The 20,484-nt window shown below is 38.4% G+C and overlaps 2 protein-coding genes across 2 annotated transcripts; both read right to left on the bottom strand.

Annotated features, from left to right (window-relative positions):
- Positions 1–303: 303 nt before the first annotated feature.
- LOC101312545 (disease resistance protein At4g27190-like) lies at positions 304–8,375 on the bottom strand. The gene is made up of 7 exons (XM_004300753.1): positions 5,988–8,375; positions 4,846–5,205; positions 4,239–4,709; positions 2,838–3,674; positions 2,493–2,606; positions 1,027–1,944; positions 304–399 (listed from the first exon to the last, which is right to left on the bottom strand). The coding sequence occupies exons 1-7, from the start codon at positions 8,373–8,375 to the stop codon at positions 304–306; spliced, it is 5,184 nt and encodes a 1,727-aa protein (XP_004300801.1).
- A 9,230-nt stretch (positions 8,376–17,605) lies between these two features.
- Positions 17,606–19,314, bottom strand: LOC101312259 (cytochrome P450 71A4-like). The gene is made up of 2 exons (XM_004300752.1): positions 18,340–19,314; positions 17,606–18,217 (listed from the first exon to the last, which is right to left on the bottom strand). The coding sequence occupies exons 1-2, from the start codon at positions 19,312–19,314 to the stop codon at positions 17,606–17,608; spliced, it is 1,587 nt and encodes a 528-aa protein (XP_004300800.1).
- Between the last annotated feature and the right edge of the window lie 1,170 nt (positions 19,315–20,484).

The following is a 20,484-nucleotide window of genomic DNA, read 5'->3' as shown; positions in this document are numbered from 1 at the left end:
ATATTAAGTTTTTCAGCAGTAGGTTATGATTCCACCACAATCACAAACATAAATTTCATACAACAACAGAAAGACTAACTCATTCAAAATGTTCCATTACAATTGGTTTGAGAATTGAGATAAACTAGTTCTCATTGATCTATAGTTCTGAAAATTACAAATTACATATATACGAAACCTCAGTAACAAGAATCCTCGTAAATCACTAATCCAATTCTAACATCATATCCATCTCCATTGCCCCATCTTTCTTTCGAGGTCAATTGTATCCTTCAATCAACAAGAGAAACACAGGCATGTCATTCACTCCAGAGGCTGAACCGCACAATCTTGTGCTGATGACACTACACCAGCTTGCAAAAATCTTGCGCCAATGATCAGCAGCTCAGCACAGAGACACTGAAAACGATCGAAACAACGATAGACCAAATCAGATTAAAACAGATATCACATATATTGGAGCAACATTAACAAAACAGAGAGAAACACCAACTTTCAAAGCGGCTTGGAGGTTTTAACTGCAATCGGCCTCGTCGGCTCGAATGCAGAGAAGGTTTGGAGCAAAAGTCCTATTCCGTTCTCCTCCATGCATCCTTACTGAGAAGACCCTGACAGAGACATAATCAATCACACACAGAATAGGTACAGAGTATAGTTTGATCAAAGTAGATAACTCACAGACAAAGAGTGTACCCCTCTGCTAAATCATAGATCCGATGAGTGGTTAAGAGCCACAGGGAGACTTATAGTCTTCTTCTTCCTCATCCTCATGGTCTTCAGATGACTCAAAACACCCCTTCACCATTTATATCCCTAAAGCTATACATGATTACATAATTGGAATGAGGGTTTTGAGTCATCTGAAGACCATGAGGATACAACAATAATGGTAATGTTCATAGTGCTCCGCCACAATGCATAAGGTATAATACTATCCTAATAAATATATGCGCCTAAATGAAAAACTGAGGCCTACAATAGTTGGCGGAGATGAGTAAAGATGGCAGTACATAAGCTGTCACTCACAGCTCGAGTCCTAAGCAGCTCTTCACTTGTTGAATCCACAGAGTGTTGGTTGAGATTTTGTTTCTCAACTAGCTGATCCAAGGACGCTTCAAAACCAGAATACCTCTTTTCACCAATGGCGATCTCAGCCCGGAGTGAAGTAGCTTGCGCCTCAAGCTTCTTGATATGCTCTTCCAGAGCTAGCAGCTCCACCTTCTGCTCCTGGACCTTCTGGATGTTTTCTTCAGCTAAGGAACCTTCAGAGAGGAGGATGTGCCTCCTTTCATCCAACTCGAGACCCTGAGCTACAAGACCAGCCAATTTTTGGCGTAATGATTCCTCCTTGTCCAGAACCAGTGGTAACTTTGATAGCTCTTGAACAACGAGATCAGCAATCCATTTGGTAGTAGACAGTTGGAGAGTGGGCAGTACTGCCAGGAGCTGTTGTATGGTTTGGGGGTCTCTCAACTCAGCAGAAGAAATAAGAGCTTTGAGCTTGGTCTTCTCCTTCTCAGATTGGCCGATATTGCTAGCAGCCTTCTTCGCAGACAGATCTTGAAGTTTCTCTCCCAAGGAACGTTTTGCTCGTGATGACTTTGGAGAACTTGAAGAGGGCAGTGCAGGAGTGATAATAGTTGGAGTTATTCTAGCAACAGCTGAAGGTTCAAAGGGATCACTTTGTACCTCAAGATTCTGCTCTGGTGCATTGGAAGTCTGATGAGCATCAGGCCAAGCTGCTTCAGCTACAGGCTCTATGTTCAGGCCTGAGAATGCTTGTTCCCTTTCTTCAGTAGGAGGAACTTCGACGACAGGAGGAGGCTCAATGACTGGGAACACAGGAGTTCTGACTTCGCCTACTGGTAAGATGGCCAGATTTTCTCCCACTGGTGCTATGACCCCCTGATCAGTTGCAGTGATTTCAAGGGGCTGAACATGTTCCTGAGAGGGCAAATAATGTTAGACATTATAAGAACATTCAATTTCAAGTAGAAGCAATGCCAGCTAACTATTACTTTACAAAATGGAAGGAAGTGTATTACGTGGCCCTGACGTACAAATATTACTTCCATAGTTCTATGTCTCAAATGTGGTAAAAATATCAAATAGACACATAATTCAAATATAAAAAAAGGAAACTAAAAAGGTTTATAGTTCTACTTACCTAATACGACTGTACTATGACTATCTATACGTATACATACTTATCATATCGTCAATTTATTATGTGTAATGGAAACCTAAGAGATCGAATGGATTGAGATTAGAAAAGATGTTTGGTGAATAAAATGTTACCGATTCATCAAAATTAGTATCAATTAACATCGCCAATGTATAGTGAAATTAAGCTATATATATTTATCATACTTGGGCTGCAATTATACACACATATATGGAACTGATATGAAGTGTACGTGTGTAGCATATTGATTGTCTCCATATAATGGAAACCTAAGAATAGAAAAGTAGTTTGGTGAATGAAAAGTTACCGATCCATCATAATTTTCATCTTCCTTTTCGTCTGTGATATGTGTAGTTTCATCACTTTGATCACCATCAACACCAGCATCTATGTCAACATTCTCCTTTGTTACTTGTACCGTCTATAAAGACATTTGAAATGCATTAGGGAAAAAGAGAAAAGAATTATGAAATCAGCCAGACCAGGAAAAATTTGAAATTAGGATGCTATATCTAACATATGGACTCTAGATAGAACTAATATGGACGGTGTAGCATCTTGATTGTCTCTCTATAGTGGACATACTGATCAAGGTATTGGCAACAAGAAACAAAAGATGTCTAGTCAATAACTGTCATGAACAAAAATTTACCTTTTCACCATCATCAAGATCAACGCCTGTTTCACCATCATCAGCATCAACGTATGTTTCACCATCATCAGCATCAACATCTGTGTCAACATCTTCGTTGGTTACATGTAGCGTTTCATCGTTACCAAAGATTTTTAGTTTGAGGCGTTTGCTTATCAATAACTGGTCCAAAGATGGGAATTTGACAATGCAATCTCTAGAGCAAAAGCCTCGCAATTTTGGTAGGTTAGAGAGTTCCAGATACTCCAACCGACTGAAAACAATCTCATTTCCTAAATTATCATCGTCTTCTCTGCTTCCCACTATTTCTACCAGTCTTACACAGTTCTTAACTAATAGGACTATGAGTTGCTTGAGACTTTTAGCTGTGGAGTAAGTTATCAAGTATTCCAACCCCGAACAGGCATCTACTTGCAAGGTTGTTAGATTCTTGAAGGATATTGCTGATGATCTTAGATTTCGTAAGCTGTCACAATAATATATCCCTAGACATTGCAGGTTTGGAAAATTTTGACCTGCCATTTGGGAGTTATCTTCCCCTAGATGCATCAGGCGGGACATGCGACAAAGCCATAATTGACTTAAATGAGAGAGGGCCCCAACTGCATGAATATCCCCACTTCTGCTTTTCCGATGGGAAGATATTTCACTAGAAGTAGCAGCACTCGTTTCACCATATTTTTCGAGACCAGGGAATTTCTCAAGTATAGAAGCCGACTCATTGTTACTCTTTTCGACCTGGAAATATTCTAGTTTGCTGAAGTAATTTACTGGAAAGGGGCCATCCCAAATCTCCACGCCGGAAATGGTCACTTTTTTCAAGTTTGGGAATGAATCCTGTAGTTTTATTGTTAGTGAATGTCAAACAACAGGAAGAGTATATTATGAACATGGATCTGAAATTGATAAAAAGGCACAAACTCGTTGAATATATAACTCAAGTTCTACATATCAGCAAACAAACTTTTCTATAAAAACAAAAAAATCAACAATCTCACATGTACTGCATTGTCGAAGTATATCAGAAATGAAATAAAGTGAGTCAATGAGATCTTTCCAGTTGCTTGTTTGATTAAAAATTGTTTCATAATCATCACAACTGTATATGTTCAGAAAAACAAAAAAACATCACAATTGTACAATTGAATTTCAGAGTTAGTCGTTTGATTTTTCTGATTCATTTATCTCAAAACGGTTCCTAAACTAAAAGAGAAACTACGCGCAAGAGAAATAATTAAGATAATTAAAACCCGGATGGGTGGGGAGGCATACCATCATACAATAAAACTACCTATCCTTACTACAAGTAAAGCTTGAAAATTTATTTTAGCAACTTTGGTTACCAACCTATTGGTGTACCAAATCTTTGAAGCCAAAAAGGAAATATGAAGATGAGTTTACCTTGTCAATAATAAAGAGAGCTTGGTTGGTTGGAGTAAGATACATCGATTCATAGTTTCTCTGAAGTCTTGAACGTTCTTGGGCCAAAAATGCTATTTTAGAGCAATCATATAACGACAAAGCTTCAAGTGACGGCCAACACGAAGCATGCATTCCGGGATAGAAACAGTTAAGATTGGGCAAATCCTCAAATCTGACAGAGTTTAGTTTTGAGAGGACAAACTGATCATATGTCGTTTGTACTCCATCTTCAAAGATTTCCTCCACTCCGCAGTCGGCCACACATAAATGCATTAGCTGCTGAAGATTTCTCACCATTGAGGATGGAAATACACTTTTCAAACTCTGACACCTATAAATCTTTACAGTCTCTATATTTTTGAAACTCTCTGGAGAAATTTGGTTGTGCCATACTGTCATTAACTTGGTCAACCCATTGATCAACAATCTCTTCAAGCTTGGAAATACTACCTGTACAAGTGTCGATCATCTTATTAATGGACATGTTTATAAATTTTTCTTTTTGTACGTACATGTAAGATACATGATTTCGCATTAGATATAAATGATGAAAGAAACTTATAGATAATACAAACAATTCGATTACCTTTGCATCAAACAAAGCATTCTGAATGTTTTCTCTCGAGTCCCTTTCTTCAACTTCATCGTAGTTCTCTGGTTGTTGCAAAATCTCCAAAGATGGATATCCAGTACAACTTCTTGAGCAAAACCTTGTGAGGATTGGAAGATCTATTAGCTCCAGACGTTGAAGCTTAGAAAACATGTCCTTCATATGCCTTTCATCAGATTCGTTTATTGATACTATCTCTTCCATCATCGGACATCCGGATATCTGAAGATGTGTGAGTTGTACAAGACTTCTAGCCATGGAAGATGATAATAAGAATCTCGAACTCGAACCATCAAGGCCACTCACCACTAACCTTTTTAAGTTGGGAAAAACGCCCTATAGCACAAATCAGTTCTAATTATTAACTAATTTAGTTATAATTTCAAATATAGACCAATAAATATATTGCCTATAATGGTGAGTTGATATTGTATTTAGTAGTTAATTTAATAGTCTATAAAAAAATGTTGGGACAGATGTGCTCGAAAGAGTACCTATCGTACCATGTTAAGTTGCACCAATTTGAATTTGTAAAAACATTTCAAAACGTGTCTTTTGACTTTTACTTTTATTGATCAAATAAAACACTCATATGTAACAATTTGTCTATTATGAGTAAGACTTGCAACATCTCATTTACAAAATAAAAACTTATGTCACTAAATTAAATGGTACTGGATTAGATGTCTTTTGATGAACCAAACATAAACTTTTGATACTCAAAGAATGAAAACGGAGTGCGGAAGAATAATAGTCTTTTTGTCCAAGATTCAAATATTTTAGTGTAACAATAAACAACAATGAGTTTGCAAAAAGAAAGAAATCAGCTATTGCCTATGAAGCTGATGATCATGATGAGATCTGGCATGATCGAGCTCCCGAATGTATTATAGACCTCCTCCTTTCGGAGTGTAACCAGCATTAGAGCTTCAGTATTAATATACTTTTGAATCCAAAAAAAACAAAAAAAAAATGACAGAATAAATCTTCATAAGATGTCTACACTATATTCAAAAAATGATAATGTTTTAATACTAATGAAAGATAAAATCTATTGGACCGGACAGAAAAAAGAAAAAGTACAGATAAACACGTCAAACTGAAACTAAAGAGCGTACCTTCCCATTAATGATATGTCTAAACTCAGCATTATGGACATGGAGATGTTTCAATTGCTGAAATTCTTCACCGTCTAATTGATAAGCTGTATTATTACCAGCATCCATTCCATTCAAGTGTAACTCGTCAGTTCTCTTCAGCAACATGTTTAGACCAGATTGGTACAGTTCATTGGTGGTAGTGAGCTTGATTTTCAGTGTGTTGAGGTTTGCATCCGCATCATCCCAGTTCCATGCAGCACCAATATATATTCGGTATCGTTCCAATGCATTGGAGAACAAATTTGATGGAAGAATGTTAGCATCCAAGACATGTACATGCAAAGCACTTAGATTAGACAAGTGCTTGAGCTCTGAGAGGTTTGCATTACTTCTCTCACTATTGGTCACTCCTTCAGCCTCCCATCGGTTGAAACTTCTCCCCATCCACAGTTCTTCTAGTCTTTTCAAATTTGATATAACACCAGGTGCAATTATTTCCAACTGAGTACAACCAGTCAAATCCAATGATCGTAGATGAGTCAATTGCCCTACTTCTTTGGGCAACTCTTTAAACATCGATTTTAGAAAGCTAAGTACTTCTAAGTTTCGTAGTTGACCAATTAGAGCAATGTCTCCCAAGGTACAGCGATCTAAACACAATGTCTTCAGATTTATTAGGAACTGAACAGATGGAGGAAGTAATGGGATACTCAGAGAACTTAAATCCAACACATTGAGTTTTTCAGTTTCTTTAAAAAGGTCGCACGGGATTTCTAGGGAGTAACCCTCAACTTCACTGTCAAGGAGAAAAAGCTTCAGTTCTTTGCATTGCAAAACTTCAGGAAGCTTGGGGATATTGGACGTTCTGAGAGAGATCATAGTGCACTTATCACAGAAATCCTTATTATCGGGCCATTCTTTAAACTCATCTCCATCAAATACTTTCAACAAATGCTGGTCCCTAGATGAGATACGTTTAGCAACATCATGGATGAGGTCATGCATCTTGACACACTGACTATTTTCATGGTCAAGCAATAGACAAGAATCCTTTAGTTGATCAAGCAATGAATTTACTGCATCCCAAGCTTCTCCCAGTGTATTGAGGTTCTTAAACAAACCCAAGCCAATGCCATATTTCAACAAGTACTGTATATGAATAGTTTTCGAAGAATCAGCATAAAGTCCACAAAGCAAGAACAATTGCTTGAGCTCTTCATCATTTAATTGACTATAACTCCACTCTAGAGCCAAGTATGTCTTTTCTGTGGATTCTTTTTTGTCTAACCTTTTCAATTGTCTCAACGCATCATTCCATCCATGTAAGGTAGTTCTATTTTTCAAGGCACTTGCAACACTGACAACTAAGACCGGCAAACCTCCACATTTTTTGGCTACTTTGGTTGCTACAGCTTTTATGGAAGGATCTTTAACAACATCACCTGCCTTCTTCTTGAACAGACTCCAAGATTCTTCTTCCCCTAAAAGATCAAGTGCAAACTCTTTTTGTGTGTGCATCTTACCGGATAATACTTCACGAGTTCTTGATGTCAACAATACTTTACAAGTCGTCACACCAGAAAGTCCCACAGCCTCCAAATCAATTCCATCCCACACATCATCGAGAATTACCAGAGTCTTTTGGTCTTTTATCCTGCTAGATAGAAGACGTGCTCTTCCAGCAACAGTCTTATTTTCAGGAAGGTCAAGACCTAACTTCTCAGCAATTTCTTGTTGAATTCTTTGGATGCTTGGATTTTGTTTTACGTCCAGTATCATAGCCACATCGTCAAATAATGTCTTGTCTCCTGTAGCTTGACGAGAAACTTCTTTGACAAGTGTGGTCTTTCCCACACCACCAAACCCGTATACTCCAATCATGTTGATATCAGGACTGTTTCTCAATTCATCCATTATCTTGTTCACCACTACAGTTCTTGAGCTGAAGGCCTCGTAATCTTTGGAGGGCACATCTTGTGGGATGATAGCATGGGCATAAGTGCTAAAGTCTTTCTTTCCATAGAGCTCAGCAACGTCAGATACCAATTTTGTTGATTTTCGACTTAGCTGATGACGAACCACTAGATTAGGAAATAATCCACAAAGACACTTCATCTTTTCTTTCTGTTCTTCATTCAAGATCTTATTTGCTTCTTCTGTGATCTTTTTGACATCTGTCAGCCATTTGTTGACAGGGACTTCCACTTCTCTTATGTTTCTCTTTTCTTCACCAACCCTCTGTTCCACACTCTGACTCGCAGCAACCAAGTCATTCAGTTGATCCTCTAGGCTTTTGACGTTCCGATTGTAGTAGATCAGATAACCAACTTGACGTCCAACTGGTAGAACCGTATAGTCCACAAGTTTTCCAATAAGTCCGGTACCAATATCAATAAGAAACGCCATGATTGTTACTGAAAAAAAAAAGAAATAAAGTTTATACTTTATAGGAAAGATAAAATTAAAGGCCTTAGACCACATTTAAACAAAACAAAAAAGACGTCAATTTCATTTGCTTATTGGACCTTGTAACGTCCTGGAATTTCAATTTTCTAATTTTAAAAAAGTATATATTTTTTGAATTATTTTTATTTTAATTTCTATTATTCTTTTAATTCTTAGTAGTTTTTAAAAATTATTTTAATTTTTTGTTTGTCAAATTTTGTGTTTTGAGCCTATAGGATTAAACTAGACGTCGTTACGAGTTCGTAGGATTTTACGGAAGCGTTTTCGGACATCAGAGCTATTTTTAATAATTTTTGGATGTTGGTATTATCCAAATTTTTTATTAAAAGTAGAAATTATGGCGGTTTAATCTGGGCCGTTGCTTGAAAAGTATATATAGATGTGGATCAGTTGACAGCGCCAGATCAAAAACCCAGACCGACGTCGTCGTTTTGCAGCGGTGGAGCTCGTTCGCTCCGTCCGACATCCGGCCGCCTCCCGGCACAAGGCTGGTGTCCACGGCTTCATCTTGTCGACCCCGACCTCACTATGTTCTTCGTTTTCGAAGAGGAGCTCCGGCGAGAGAGAAAAGGAGAGAACGATTTCTGGGTTCGCCGGCCAACATCCGATTCCGGCGACGGCGAGGAGAAAGAATGGTAGCGGCAGCTTCCTCTCGTCCTCGTGGTCATGTACATGTCCTTGATTTTCAGAAAAGAAGTCTGGAGTGAGAGATTCGAAGTGGAGAAGGAGAGGCTGGGTTTCCGGTCGAGTTTCCGATTCCGGCCAAGTCGTGGTCTCTCGCCGGTGTGGATAGCTTCGTCTCCTTATCCTCGACGTCCCTGTGTCTTCAGCTTGTCGAGACGAGGTCAGGTGAGGGAGAATCGAAGAGGAGGAGTTTCTAGGGTTTTGGCCGTGTTCTTGGTGTTTTCCGGCGACCTCCGAGATCGACTCAGGTATCAAAGTTGGTATATTCTTCGAGCTCTACCTGTTTATATAATTGAAATCGAGTTTTGTTGAGTTTTGGAGAAATTGGAATTTAGGCAGAGGGTTGACCGCCGTGAGTGCCACTGCGCACGGCGGGTCTGCGGCGGCTTTGGCAGTGTTTTGGTGTTTGTTTGGTAATTCCAGTTCTTATGGATGCTTGAATTTGGGATTGTCGGAGAGTTGAAGAAATTGGTTGAGCGAAATGGTGTTGGCAGTGGTGGTAGTGATGGTTGGGTGTTTCTGAGTTTAGTTTCTGTTTTGAATGAGGGAAGTTAGCTGTGCGTAGCAGCTTTAAGGACTTGCTGGAGTTGAAGGTTGATTTGGATGAATTGAGACTATGGGAGTTTGATTTCAGAATCTGTGGAAGTAAGAGAGAGATCTTAAATTGGATTATTGGAGTTTGAGGTATTGTTCATGATAATGGTTTGGCTGAGTGGCATTTTGAAGAATAGAAGTTGTGAAATGTGAAGGAAAGATGTGAAATGGTGCGACCGTGCGAAGGAGAAAAGGAAAGGGTGATCACGATTTAAAGAGATAATGGGAGTTTTGGGTGTAGAGAGTAATTTCGGATTTTGAGAACAATAGTTGTTTTGGATTGTCTTGGTGTACATACTTGTTGTTAGTTGATTTGCGATATGAACTAGGAACATTCAAATGGAGAAAGTGAGTAAGTGCATGAGTTGGACAATTTGAGAAGAGGTATGTACAAATCGGTAGAAGAGGATTTGGGTGTCCTTAGTAGTTTTAAGGACATGGTCGTATCAATTTGAAGTAACCTGTCAACATTCTTGGAATGAGGATTCGGTATAAGGATTGGAGGCACGTTGTAGTTCCAGAAGCAGAAAGATAAAGATTTCAGAAAGCGTGTCACAGTGTTACTAATTTTAGCCGGAGTCAGAGCTAGCGTTTGGATTCCAGATAGGGTCTCTCGGGGAACCTTTCTTAAATTTGATAATTAGAGTAATAATTGAAATCGTTGATTTGTTTGCCATTGATTGATTAACTTTTGGATGTTACTATTTTTTGATAAAGCATGTGATATCGTTGACTTATGTTATTGATGTTATCGATTTTCTTAAAAGCATGTGTTCGATATTTGATTGCATACATTATGCATTGTGAGGAATTGTGAGATTAGTGAGATTAGTGATTATGGAGAAAAATGAGATTGATAGAATAGATACATTTTGTGTAGTTAAGTTTCCTCATGGGTTGTCCTCGGGATCTATGATTAGTCCACACGTGCACAAATGCAGGGAAAGTATGCCATTTTTTATGGCGGACATCGATAAAACGATTTTATCGGGTTGCGGATCAAGAGACCATGAGTATAACAAGATGACTAACAAAAGAGGTACAAGTGGTGAGATATTACTAATTGTTAGATCATATATTCGAGACATTTGAGTCACCCCCAGTTGGTAAAATACACGGTATGAGACGTGTAGGCTCACCTATCTTTGATGTATCAACTAATTGCCAGTAATTGAGGAAGGCATTCATGAGCATACATGCATCAATCATTGTTGTTAGTTACGTAAAGTATTGTTTGATATTTGTTAATTTGTATGTGTGACATAGTTAAGTATAACCTAAAAAGGTTAGGCCCTACTGAGCGTAAGCTCACCCCTATAGATTTCTTGTTCAGGTTTGTATGAGGACACTTATTTTTAGAAGACTAACGGTAATGTTAGTTGACGTGTACAAGAGTAGAAAAGAGTTCTAAAAGATTAGAAGTCAGATAGATCGCAAGGGCTCATCTTTTTGTTTTTGTAATTTGGTTTTGTTATCTGTAAACGTTTTATTTTCTTTATTTTTACAATTTCTGGAAAAATATTTGAAATTGTTTTATTTTCTTTTACTTTTCCTGCTGACGCCTCAGGTTCAGCGTCAGGTGCTTGGAAACCACCGACACCGGGTTCGGGGTGTGACAGACCGACACCAAGAACATATCTTGGATGAGGCGGAAAAAATACCGCGGCTTGCCTCTTGCTTTTTCTCTTTCTCTAGGGCGGTTAGGGTTAGGGTTTTGGTGAGAGATAACAAGCTATGCGGCGTGATCTCGGTATGGCAGCGGCTAGGGTTCTCGGTGGCGGTGCGGCAATGGCGTCCATGATCGCTCGCTTGATCTCAAAGCTCTCTCTTCGTCAAGAGGACGAACCTGTGGATCTAGGAAACCTAAAAAGTCTGGGAAAGGGTTTCGTCGCTCAAAGGTTTTATCTGGTGGGTAAACTGAACTCTGCCCGTGCTGTGCAATTCGATTCCTTTCGAAGCGTCATCCGAGCGATGTGGAGACTATCTGTGCTAGTGGAGGTGCAACAGCGTGGGGATCGTTTATTGTTCACGTTCAACAATCAACATGATCTTGATTGGGTGAAGAAAGGCCGTCCCTGGAGTTAGCAGAGGGCCATGATCTTGTTGAATGATTACGACGGCTTCTCTGATATCATGGCAGTGCCACTCGACTTCTTTTGGATTTGGGTGGAGGTATGTGACTTATCGGCGACACTCACCACAAAGGCCACACTCTGGCTGGTAGGGGAGACCATCGGACCTGTCCTTAATGTCGACCAGGCGGGACTGAGGAAGGGATCTACTCACGTGCGCGTCACCCTTCCTCTAAACAGCTTGGTGAGGATGGATAGGAGACTGCGCGTGTCATCGGAGGATGTGATTATGGTGTAGTACAGGTATGAAAGGCTTGTTGGTCTGTGCAGGCATTGCATGATGTTGAACCATGGTGGTTTGCCGTGCCCTAACGCCCAAGAAGCTGAAGAAGGGACCGAAGTTCCAATTGGACCAGTTGCAGCACCGACGGCTCCTCCCATGGTTTTTAGGTCAAACACTCAGGTTGCCCTAGTGGTGCCGAATCTGTCGACATTGTTTAGAGAGAAGAGGTCGGTTCAGATAAGGGAAGTGGCTCTGTTCCCCTCCCCGGTTAAGGTAACGGGCATCATCCGAGATTGAGAGGAAGAGGAAGCTGAGAGCAGGAAGAGATTGAAGAACTCGCTGGCTATGGTGCCACTGGACCTAAACCTAGAAGATCTTGGTTTCTCCATGGCTGTGAGTGGGGAGCTAGGGATAAAGAAGACGGGGAAATCCCCGAAGAAGAGAGGCATGCAAAGAGGAAGCAAGAACAAGAAGCAGTTATTTACTGGTGAGTCGTCGAGCTCCATGGCAAACTCTGTCATACATGAGCCTCTTTCTAATGAAGAAACCCGTGGCGAGTAGTCCCGAGCCCTTGCTGAGACAGGTCCCTACTTCACTTAACTATAGAGCATACCCCCTTTTGTGTCTGGAAAGGTACACCAAAATGGTCTTAAGCCTCGATGCATGAAGCTGGGGTACTATGGTTGAGTGAGGTAGGTTACATGCTTTCTAGGTTTTAATAAGTTCATTTGAACATTAGTCTTCTGAGTAGTTTTTTTAGTAGTTTTCTTTTGTGTCTGGAAAGGTACACCGAAATGGTCTTAGGCCTCGATGCATGAAGCTGGGGTACTATGGTTGAGTGAGGTAGGTTACATGCTTTCTAGGTTTTAATAAGTTCATTTGAACATTAGTCTTCTGAGTAGTTTTTTTAGTAGTTTTCTTTTGGAATTGCAAACATTTATATGTGCATCGCATTGTAATATGGAGTTTGTTCTCATACACTCTTCTAGCTTGACCTAGTACGGTCGTATGATTTGACATCAAAGAAGCTTGACTTCATTTTCCCTAAAAAAAAAACAAAAAACAAAACAAAAAAGACTGAAAATCCACAACTTGCCACACTATCTCCCGATATGAATGAGAAACACCGGCTGAGGACCTAGTACACTCCAGACCCCTAAGGAGTCGACAAAGGCCCTCCGACAACTGAGGACCTAGTACACTTTAGAATTTGGATAATTTCCTTTATTTCTTTTCACAAAGAAATTCAAAATTCCTAATTTAATTAGAATGTTAAACGAGATAGATCATGTTAAGAAACTATGACTGCTCATTTCATTAAACACCATCTTATTTTTATCCAAACAAACCGTTGTGGCATGTATTCTTCATCAATTCATCTTATTATCATTTTCATGTTTTAGGATTTGAAGGAACCATAGTACATAGATCTGTAAGGATTTCCCCATAGCTAACCCAAGTAATCGATACAGATATTTACAAAATGTTAATATATATATAAAAATAGGGTTAAATACAAGTTTCTTTACTGAGTTGGGATTCGGGTCAAAACCGACTGAGTCAAGATCCAAGTAAGTATAAACTTGGCTTGGGTGGTTTCTGATTTGGTTTGCGTCAAAGTTTGTTAAGAGAGGCCCTTGAGTTGTGGTACAAGTACTATATATGGTGAAAAGCCTATTTTCTTACAAAGGATGTGTACAAATGGTTATCATCACCAGTTACACTATTAGAAGATTTCCCTTTAATGAACAATCATCTTGTCGATAACATAAGTGAAAGATTGTTCCCTTTCCGCCGTACGATATACGAGGGATATGCTTGGCAGATCATATTGCTGTTTACTTTATTGAAAAGATTTACATCAAGTAATATGCTTGACCAAACATACGAGGAATATGCTCCCGTCATATCATTAGTAATTGTTTATATTGCCCAATTTACATAGAGTACAGTGCATCTTTAGATGCAATGTTGTATTCAGTCATTGCTCTACTAAGTTTTATTTCCAATATTTTATTGCCTAATATTTTCATTTTATATCTATCTTTTGTACTCTTTTTATTATTAATATGGAGTTGATATTTTCCCTAAAAAAAAATTTGAGAGGTTTTTCTTTTTGTTTTGTTTCTTTTAGTAATATATGGGTCATTTGAATATATTTTACGTGTATATATATGTATAAATGTTTTCTTTTCTTATGAGCCACGGTGATTAACTTTCATCGAGATTGTAAGTTTAGATGAGTCATTTGGCATGGTGGTTATCTTTTGGACTCATCCATATGCATAATCTCAAAGCATCGTTTTTTTTTTCAGGTTAAAATAGTATTTGGTAGAGTGCTAATATTTCCCTGTTATTTTGATATCACAAATTGCATATAATTAGATTTCCCTGTTATTTTGATATCATTGTAAATATATAATAGAAGATATCCTTCGCTTCAATATCTTAAAAATGATTATATGATTAATAAAGTAGTCCAAGCCTTCAAGGTAAATACCTTAAAAGCAGAGTCAACTGGAAGGATTTTTTTTTTTTTTGGGAGAATAAACTGGAAGGAAATTGGATCCCCATGACCCTAATAACAAAATAGCGAATGAAATTGAAGATTGGGATAAATGATGTACCTTGTCTCTTTGGTATATATATATGACTCATGAATTTTGTAGCGGATGAAATTACGAATTTACTCCATCCTTCTCCCAGTGGAACTGATTGGTGGAATGATATATCCCTTTCTTGTGTTGTTTGGTGGAATTATCTATCTCTTTTTGTGCCTCTAGTGTTCCTTTAGATCAGTTGATAGGAGGTTGTAGGTTCTTGTGATTTTGTGATGTCTAGGGATGGCAATGGGTAGGGTAGGGTACGAGGATCAAAATACCGTACCCATACATTTTTACATTTTTCATCCCCGTACCCGTTCCTGTACCCGTAATTAGATAATGGAGATTCCCCGTACCCGTACTCTTTGAGGATTACGTTTCCATACCCGTACCCGTACCCGTTAACAATTATGTATTAAATTAATTTTTTTTTAAATACGAAATACAATTATATAAAAGTATGAAATTAAAATCAAATACCAAAATAAATAAGTTTCATGCTTCAATCCAATAAAAATAAATACAAGCTTGGTTAAAACATAACAATACCGGTAAATTTCATTAAGAGAATAAAAATATATAATAAAAAGAAAGGTCCATTAAATGTTTATTAAGAGAATTACAAATTTTTTTACATAAATATTTATTTATAAATTATATATAAATATATATAATAATAAATTATATAATTATATTTTCATCCTTAATGGGTGGGGATGAGGACGAATATCAAAATACTATACCCGCCCTGTACCCGATTTAAGAATCTGAATACTAAGGATCCCCATCCCCGTTACCCGTTTATACCCGTATATCTTCCCCGTTAGGGTCGAATACCCGTGGGTACCCTACCCGCTGGGATTATTGCCATCCCTAGTAATGTCACTCTTTTTTGCTGTATTAAGAAATAAAATAAACAAATATAATACAAATAAAATAGCAGATGTACTTGAAGACTGGAATATTAGGAAATACCTTGTCTGTTTGGCTTATATATCACTAGCTTGTGATCAACAGCTCCAGTTTCTCTTCAAATTCGAATGTTTAATATGAAAGTGCAACTAAAATCCTTCTTGAAATTAATAAAATGAGGAATTAAGTCTGGTTGCAAACTAGTTGTTGTCCTCGCCTTTGATACTCCAAAGAAAGACAGCACAATACCAAACTAATAAAGAGAAAATAAAAGCAAAATGAACAATCAAATCAAGCGACAACAAAGCATAAATCTGAAAACCCAACGCTTATTGAGAAGTACAATAAGAATTAAAGCAACAAAGAACTACCTGCTATTGACCGGAATCAGTAGGAGAAACAAAAACAAACAGACTTTTAGGAAGAAGTTTTTCTGGAGGCTTAGATCACAGAACAAAGACTTTCATGAAAGACAGAGCAAAGTGTGAGACAGTATTGCAATACAAACTCTTTTTTATAAAGAACAAGAAAAGATGAGTTCTCAACTCCTGAATAATATGGACCAGTCATGTACAGGAGATCCGATCCCAATAGTTGACGTCTTTTTTTATACATTATAAATGGTTACTTCTTTAATAACATATCTGAGGTCTGTCTTCAATATATTATGACCAATTGCTAGTTGCCATGTTATAAGATGCGTTCCTCGACTTACTAGCTGGACAATTCAACAACCAACTCTTGTAAGTTGCAAACTCGTCCGACCTTTAGCTAGATTGCTAGAAAGAAAGCCAGTGCACTGCATTTTGTATCTAACAACTTATTATTTCAGTTCTGTTGAGATATATATCCCACATCGGGAAAAATGGGACATTGCATGTGGTTTATAAAGGTTTGAGTCACTCCTTAGTTTTGGATGTGAACCTCATACTACTTTATCAAGTTCATGTGGATTTGTTTCTGAAAAAATTAGATACTCAGCTTTTGAATGAGACTATATATTGCAATATAAATCTCGTCAGCACTTCAGGATTAAAAAAGTGAGTGTTCAGCATCGAAATCACATGCTTTGAAAATTTCCACGTTCACATAGGTAAGACATTTTGGCTGTTTTAGTAGACATCAACTTCTTAATATGTTTTTTCTTTCTTTTCACATGATGAGTTGATTATATGGACCAGTCATATATGGGGATCCCAATATGAACTAATACTTACAGTTGAAGTCTTCTTTTGCAGATTATCAGGTACATACAAAACTTAAATTTATTTCATATGCTTACCAACTGGAATTTGCTGTTTGCTATATATCAGCTCTTATACATGTATGTACTGTTGTGTTTGTTCTTGTATTTTTATTTTTTGGTTTAAACCTCGATGAAACGAGGGAAATTTATTAAGAAGAAAAAAGATGAATACACCATAGTAGGAGGGACCTAACTCCACTCCTAACAAAAACAAAAAACAAACATATAACTCACAACAAAACAACAAAAGTTAACAGAAACGAAAGGTGAGAAGCCCCAACCCATCGTTATTACAAAGAGAAATAACAAAATTTGGGGGCAAGTCCCACCACGTCAAGTCTGAAGACTTTGTCCCTTCATTTACCAATGCATCTGTAACTCTGTTACCTTCTCGAAATATGTGAGAAGAGTGAAAGTTCATCTGAGAAATTCAGTACAAGCAATTGCTCCACTCTACACTTAGTTGTCAAGGCACTAATAAAGTGGGAGAGCGAAGGATATGCTTATATGTGTTTGTTCTTGTATGCTTATATGTGTTTATGTCTGAAGTGTTTTGATTCTGTGGTTTTAGACAACACACCGATAATAAATACTGATAAAATTACATCACAATTGAAAATATATCACAACTGGTTTGTGAGTCGAACTCTTTACATTTGCAAAACAAACACCAAATATAGTACTGGACACCTTGAGATTTATTTGTATACAAATGTGGTACTCATGCTTTCAACAACTAGAACTCCATCGTTGCTCATCTATGGAAATGCTCGAGTCTAGCCGCAAGAAAAATATGGAGAAGCAATGGCTTTAAGAGGGTGTTTTCTGTGTGTGGTAGCACCGGTGGATTCAGTCATGTCTATGTCGATTGGTTTTGCTCCATTAGGCAGTGCCCAATCAAACTTGTGTACCAAACTTGCTAAAACAATCTCAGTAGCTGAAATTGCAAAATGAGTTCCTGGGCAACCCCTCCTACCAACACCAAATGGAATGAATTGGAAGTCGTTTCCTTTATACTCCATTGGACTATTCAAGAATCTTTCTGGCTCGAACTCCTCTACTTTGTTGTATGACATGGGATCTCTTCCAATTTGCCACATATTCAATATAACCCTCGTGTTAGCTTTAATGTTGTAACCTTTTATTGTCACGTCTTCAGTTGACAGCCTAAATATTACAGAAAATGGAGGATGCAAGCGCAAAGTCTCCTTGATCACAGCTCTCAAGTAGTCCATTCCAATCAGATCGTCCTCTGTTAAGTCTCTGTTGCCCACTATTCCCCTAACCTCATTCTGCAATCTTCTCATGACCTTCGGATGCCTCAAAAGCTCAGTCATAGCCCACTCCAGGACAGTGTATGTTGTGTCTGTGCCACCAGCAAACATATCCTACACGTATATAAACAGATCAGCTATATGCTTGCCTTATATAGTTGATCTCTAACACGATTCATGTGTTATTGACTATCGATGTAGTGGTTAAAGGCATAAGGAGCTATATAGCTACGTACCAAGATGAGAGCCTTTATGGTAACTATATCAAAAGGGAAACCTGCAGCCAAGTTCCCTTCTTGAATCTCAAGTAAAACGTCCACAAAATCCTTCTGGTCCTCGTCGGTCCGATCATCACCGGTATGGTTCACATGGCCGCCGTGATCTATACTTGCAGTAGTACTCTTTGAACGACGATCTACATGCTCTTGAACAGCTCTATCCAAAAACTCATCAAGCCGTTTTGCCACTTTGTCTATTTTAGCATGCAAACCACTGAAATGGCTGAACCAACCAATCCATGGGATCACATCCCCAATAATGGGACATGCCAAATATCCCATGAACTCTTTCAGAAGCTCCTCGAACATCTTCCCATCTACATCATCTTTACTGCTGTACTTCCTCCCTAGAGCCACTGTGGTAAGAATATCGATAGTGAGCCTCGCAAACATTTTCGATAAATCCACAGCTCTTCCTGAGGACGAGAATGAATATTGCTCTATGTTGTTGATCATGATTTTGGTCTCCTCTTCTCTCACGCCACGATACGAACGAACCCTTTTGCTGCTCAAGAGATTCAACACACATATGCTCTTCACCTGCCTCCAGTACTCACCATATGGCGCCGAGGCCACGTCTTTGTAGTTGTACAGGAGCTTGCCGTAGGCGGTCAACTTAGGCCTGGAAGAGAATGTGAGGTCATGAGTTTTGAAGACCTGGGTGGCTGCCTCAGCCGACGAGACAACGATGACGGGGAAGCTTCCGAAATGGAGAAGCATAAGATCTGGGGCAGAATGGCGTTGTGACAAGGCTTGGAGTGAGCGGTGAATGTAGGGGCCTTTAAGTTGGTGTAGGTTTCCTATGATAGGAAGCTTTGGTGGAGAAGGTGGCGAGTTTTTTGTAGTACTAGTACCGGAGTACCGTCTGTATAGGAGGATGAGGGAAATGGCTGCAAGTACTAATGAGAAGGTTTCAGTGATGATGAGGTCCATGAGCATCTGGATCATCATCTTCTTCTTCTCTAATTCAGGTATACAAACTTAATGCATACTGCCATACCGGGTCGTAGCATATAAAGCAAGCAAGACAAGTTTTGAGATCGGAGATTGGAGCTTAATTAACTCTTTGCAGGATAATGATAATTAAAGCATCTAGATTAGAAAGCTAGAAAGATACCCTCGCGTTGCTATGGGATAGAAAATTGTAAAGTCTTATGGTTTGATTAACAAAAAGTAAATAAACCTACTTGCATAAAATGAAGTATATGAGAAATTAATCTGAAGACTAATCAGTCTTTCTCTGAATTACAACAATGATTTTATGCTTGCAGCTTGTAAAATCAGCTTCATATCTTGTTTCGGTCTCTTTCTGCACCTAAAAATCAAACAGGTTGTAAGACAAAACAGTGTTAAAAGAATAAACACTTCTTCTTAAATGCAAAATGATCGGTTCCTGAAGACTGAACTCCATTAAAGACAGCCCACTGTCAGTAACTTAATATTATCTATTATCAATTCTCTATATTCCCCTGCTAATTAAAACTATAGCTACTTAAACACAGTCGAATTAGATAAACAAATACCAATAGAATGAAACTCCAAACAGTGAAACACAACTTCTAAAGAAAAAGAACAGAGACATACACTTCAATCAAGTGGAAGGAAAAGACCACAATACTTAACAAACAAATCGCCTCCTAGCGGCGGCTCAATTGGAGCCCACAAAAACAGAGAAATATTGCTAATATACCCCATTGAAAATTGAGACAGTATACTCTGAGTGTCATGCTATTGAAAGGTTCTTCCAAATAAGTTAGTTAATTAATAACAAATGGATAGAATGAAGAACGGCTATCAAACGACATCAGATGTGTGAGATATTTATTGGTCAATTGAAAAAGAAAAAGCAATACACATAAATATAAAAGGAGCAACCACCCGTTGGTAAGAGCCTAGATGTGGAACCCCCATACCCAAGTTCGAATCCCAGCCGACGCTAATTGGAGTTAAATCCTAATTTATTCTTGCTGGCCAGGGGGGAGGAAGCGTTATGACATGATCCCTCGACGCTGATTAGTCTCTGGGCCTGGAAAGCCTTTGAGGATACCGTCGTTGATACTCAAAAAAAAAAATATATATATATATATACACATATATACATAC

This window comes from Fragaria vesca, linkage group LG5 (assembly GCF_000184155.1).
Source record: "Fragaria vesca subsp. vesca linkage group LG5, FraVesHawaii_1.0, whole genome shotgun sequence".
In the NCBI taxonomy this organism is placed as follows: domain Eukaryota; kingdom Viridiplantae; phylum Streptophyta; class Magnoliopsida; order Rosales; family Rosaceae; genus Fragaria; species Fragaria vesca.
This window is presented reverse-complemented; position numbering and strand designations above follow the sequence as displayed.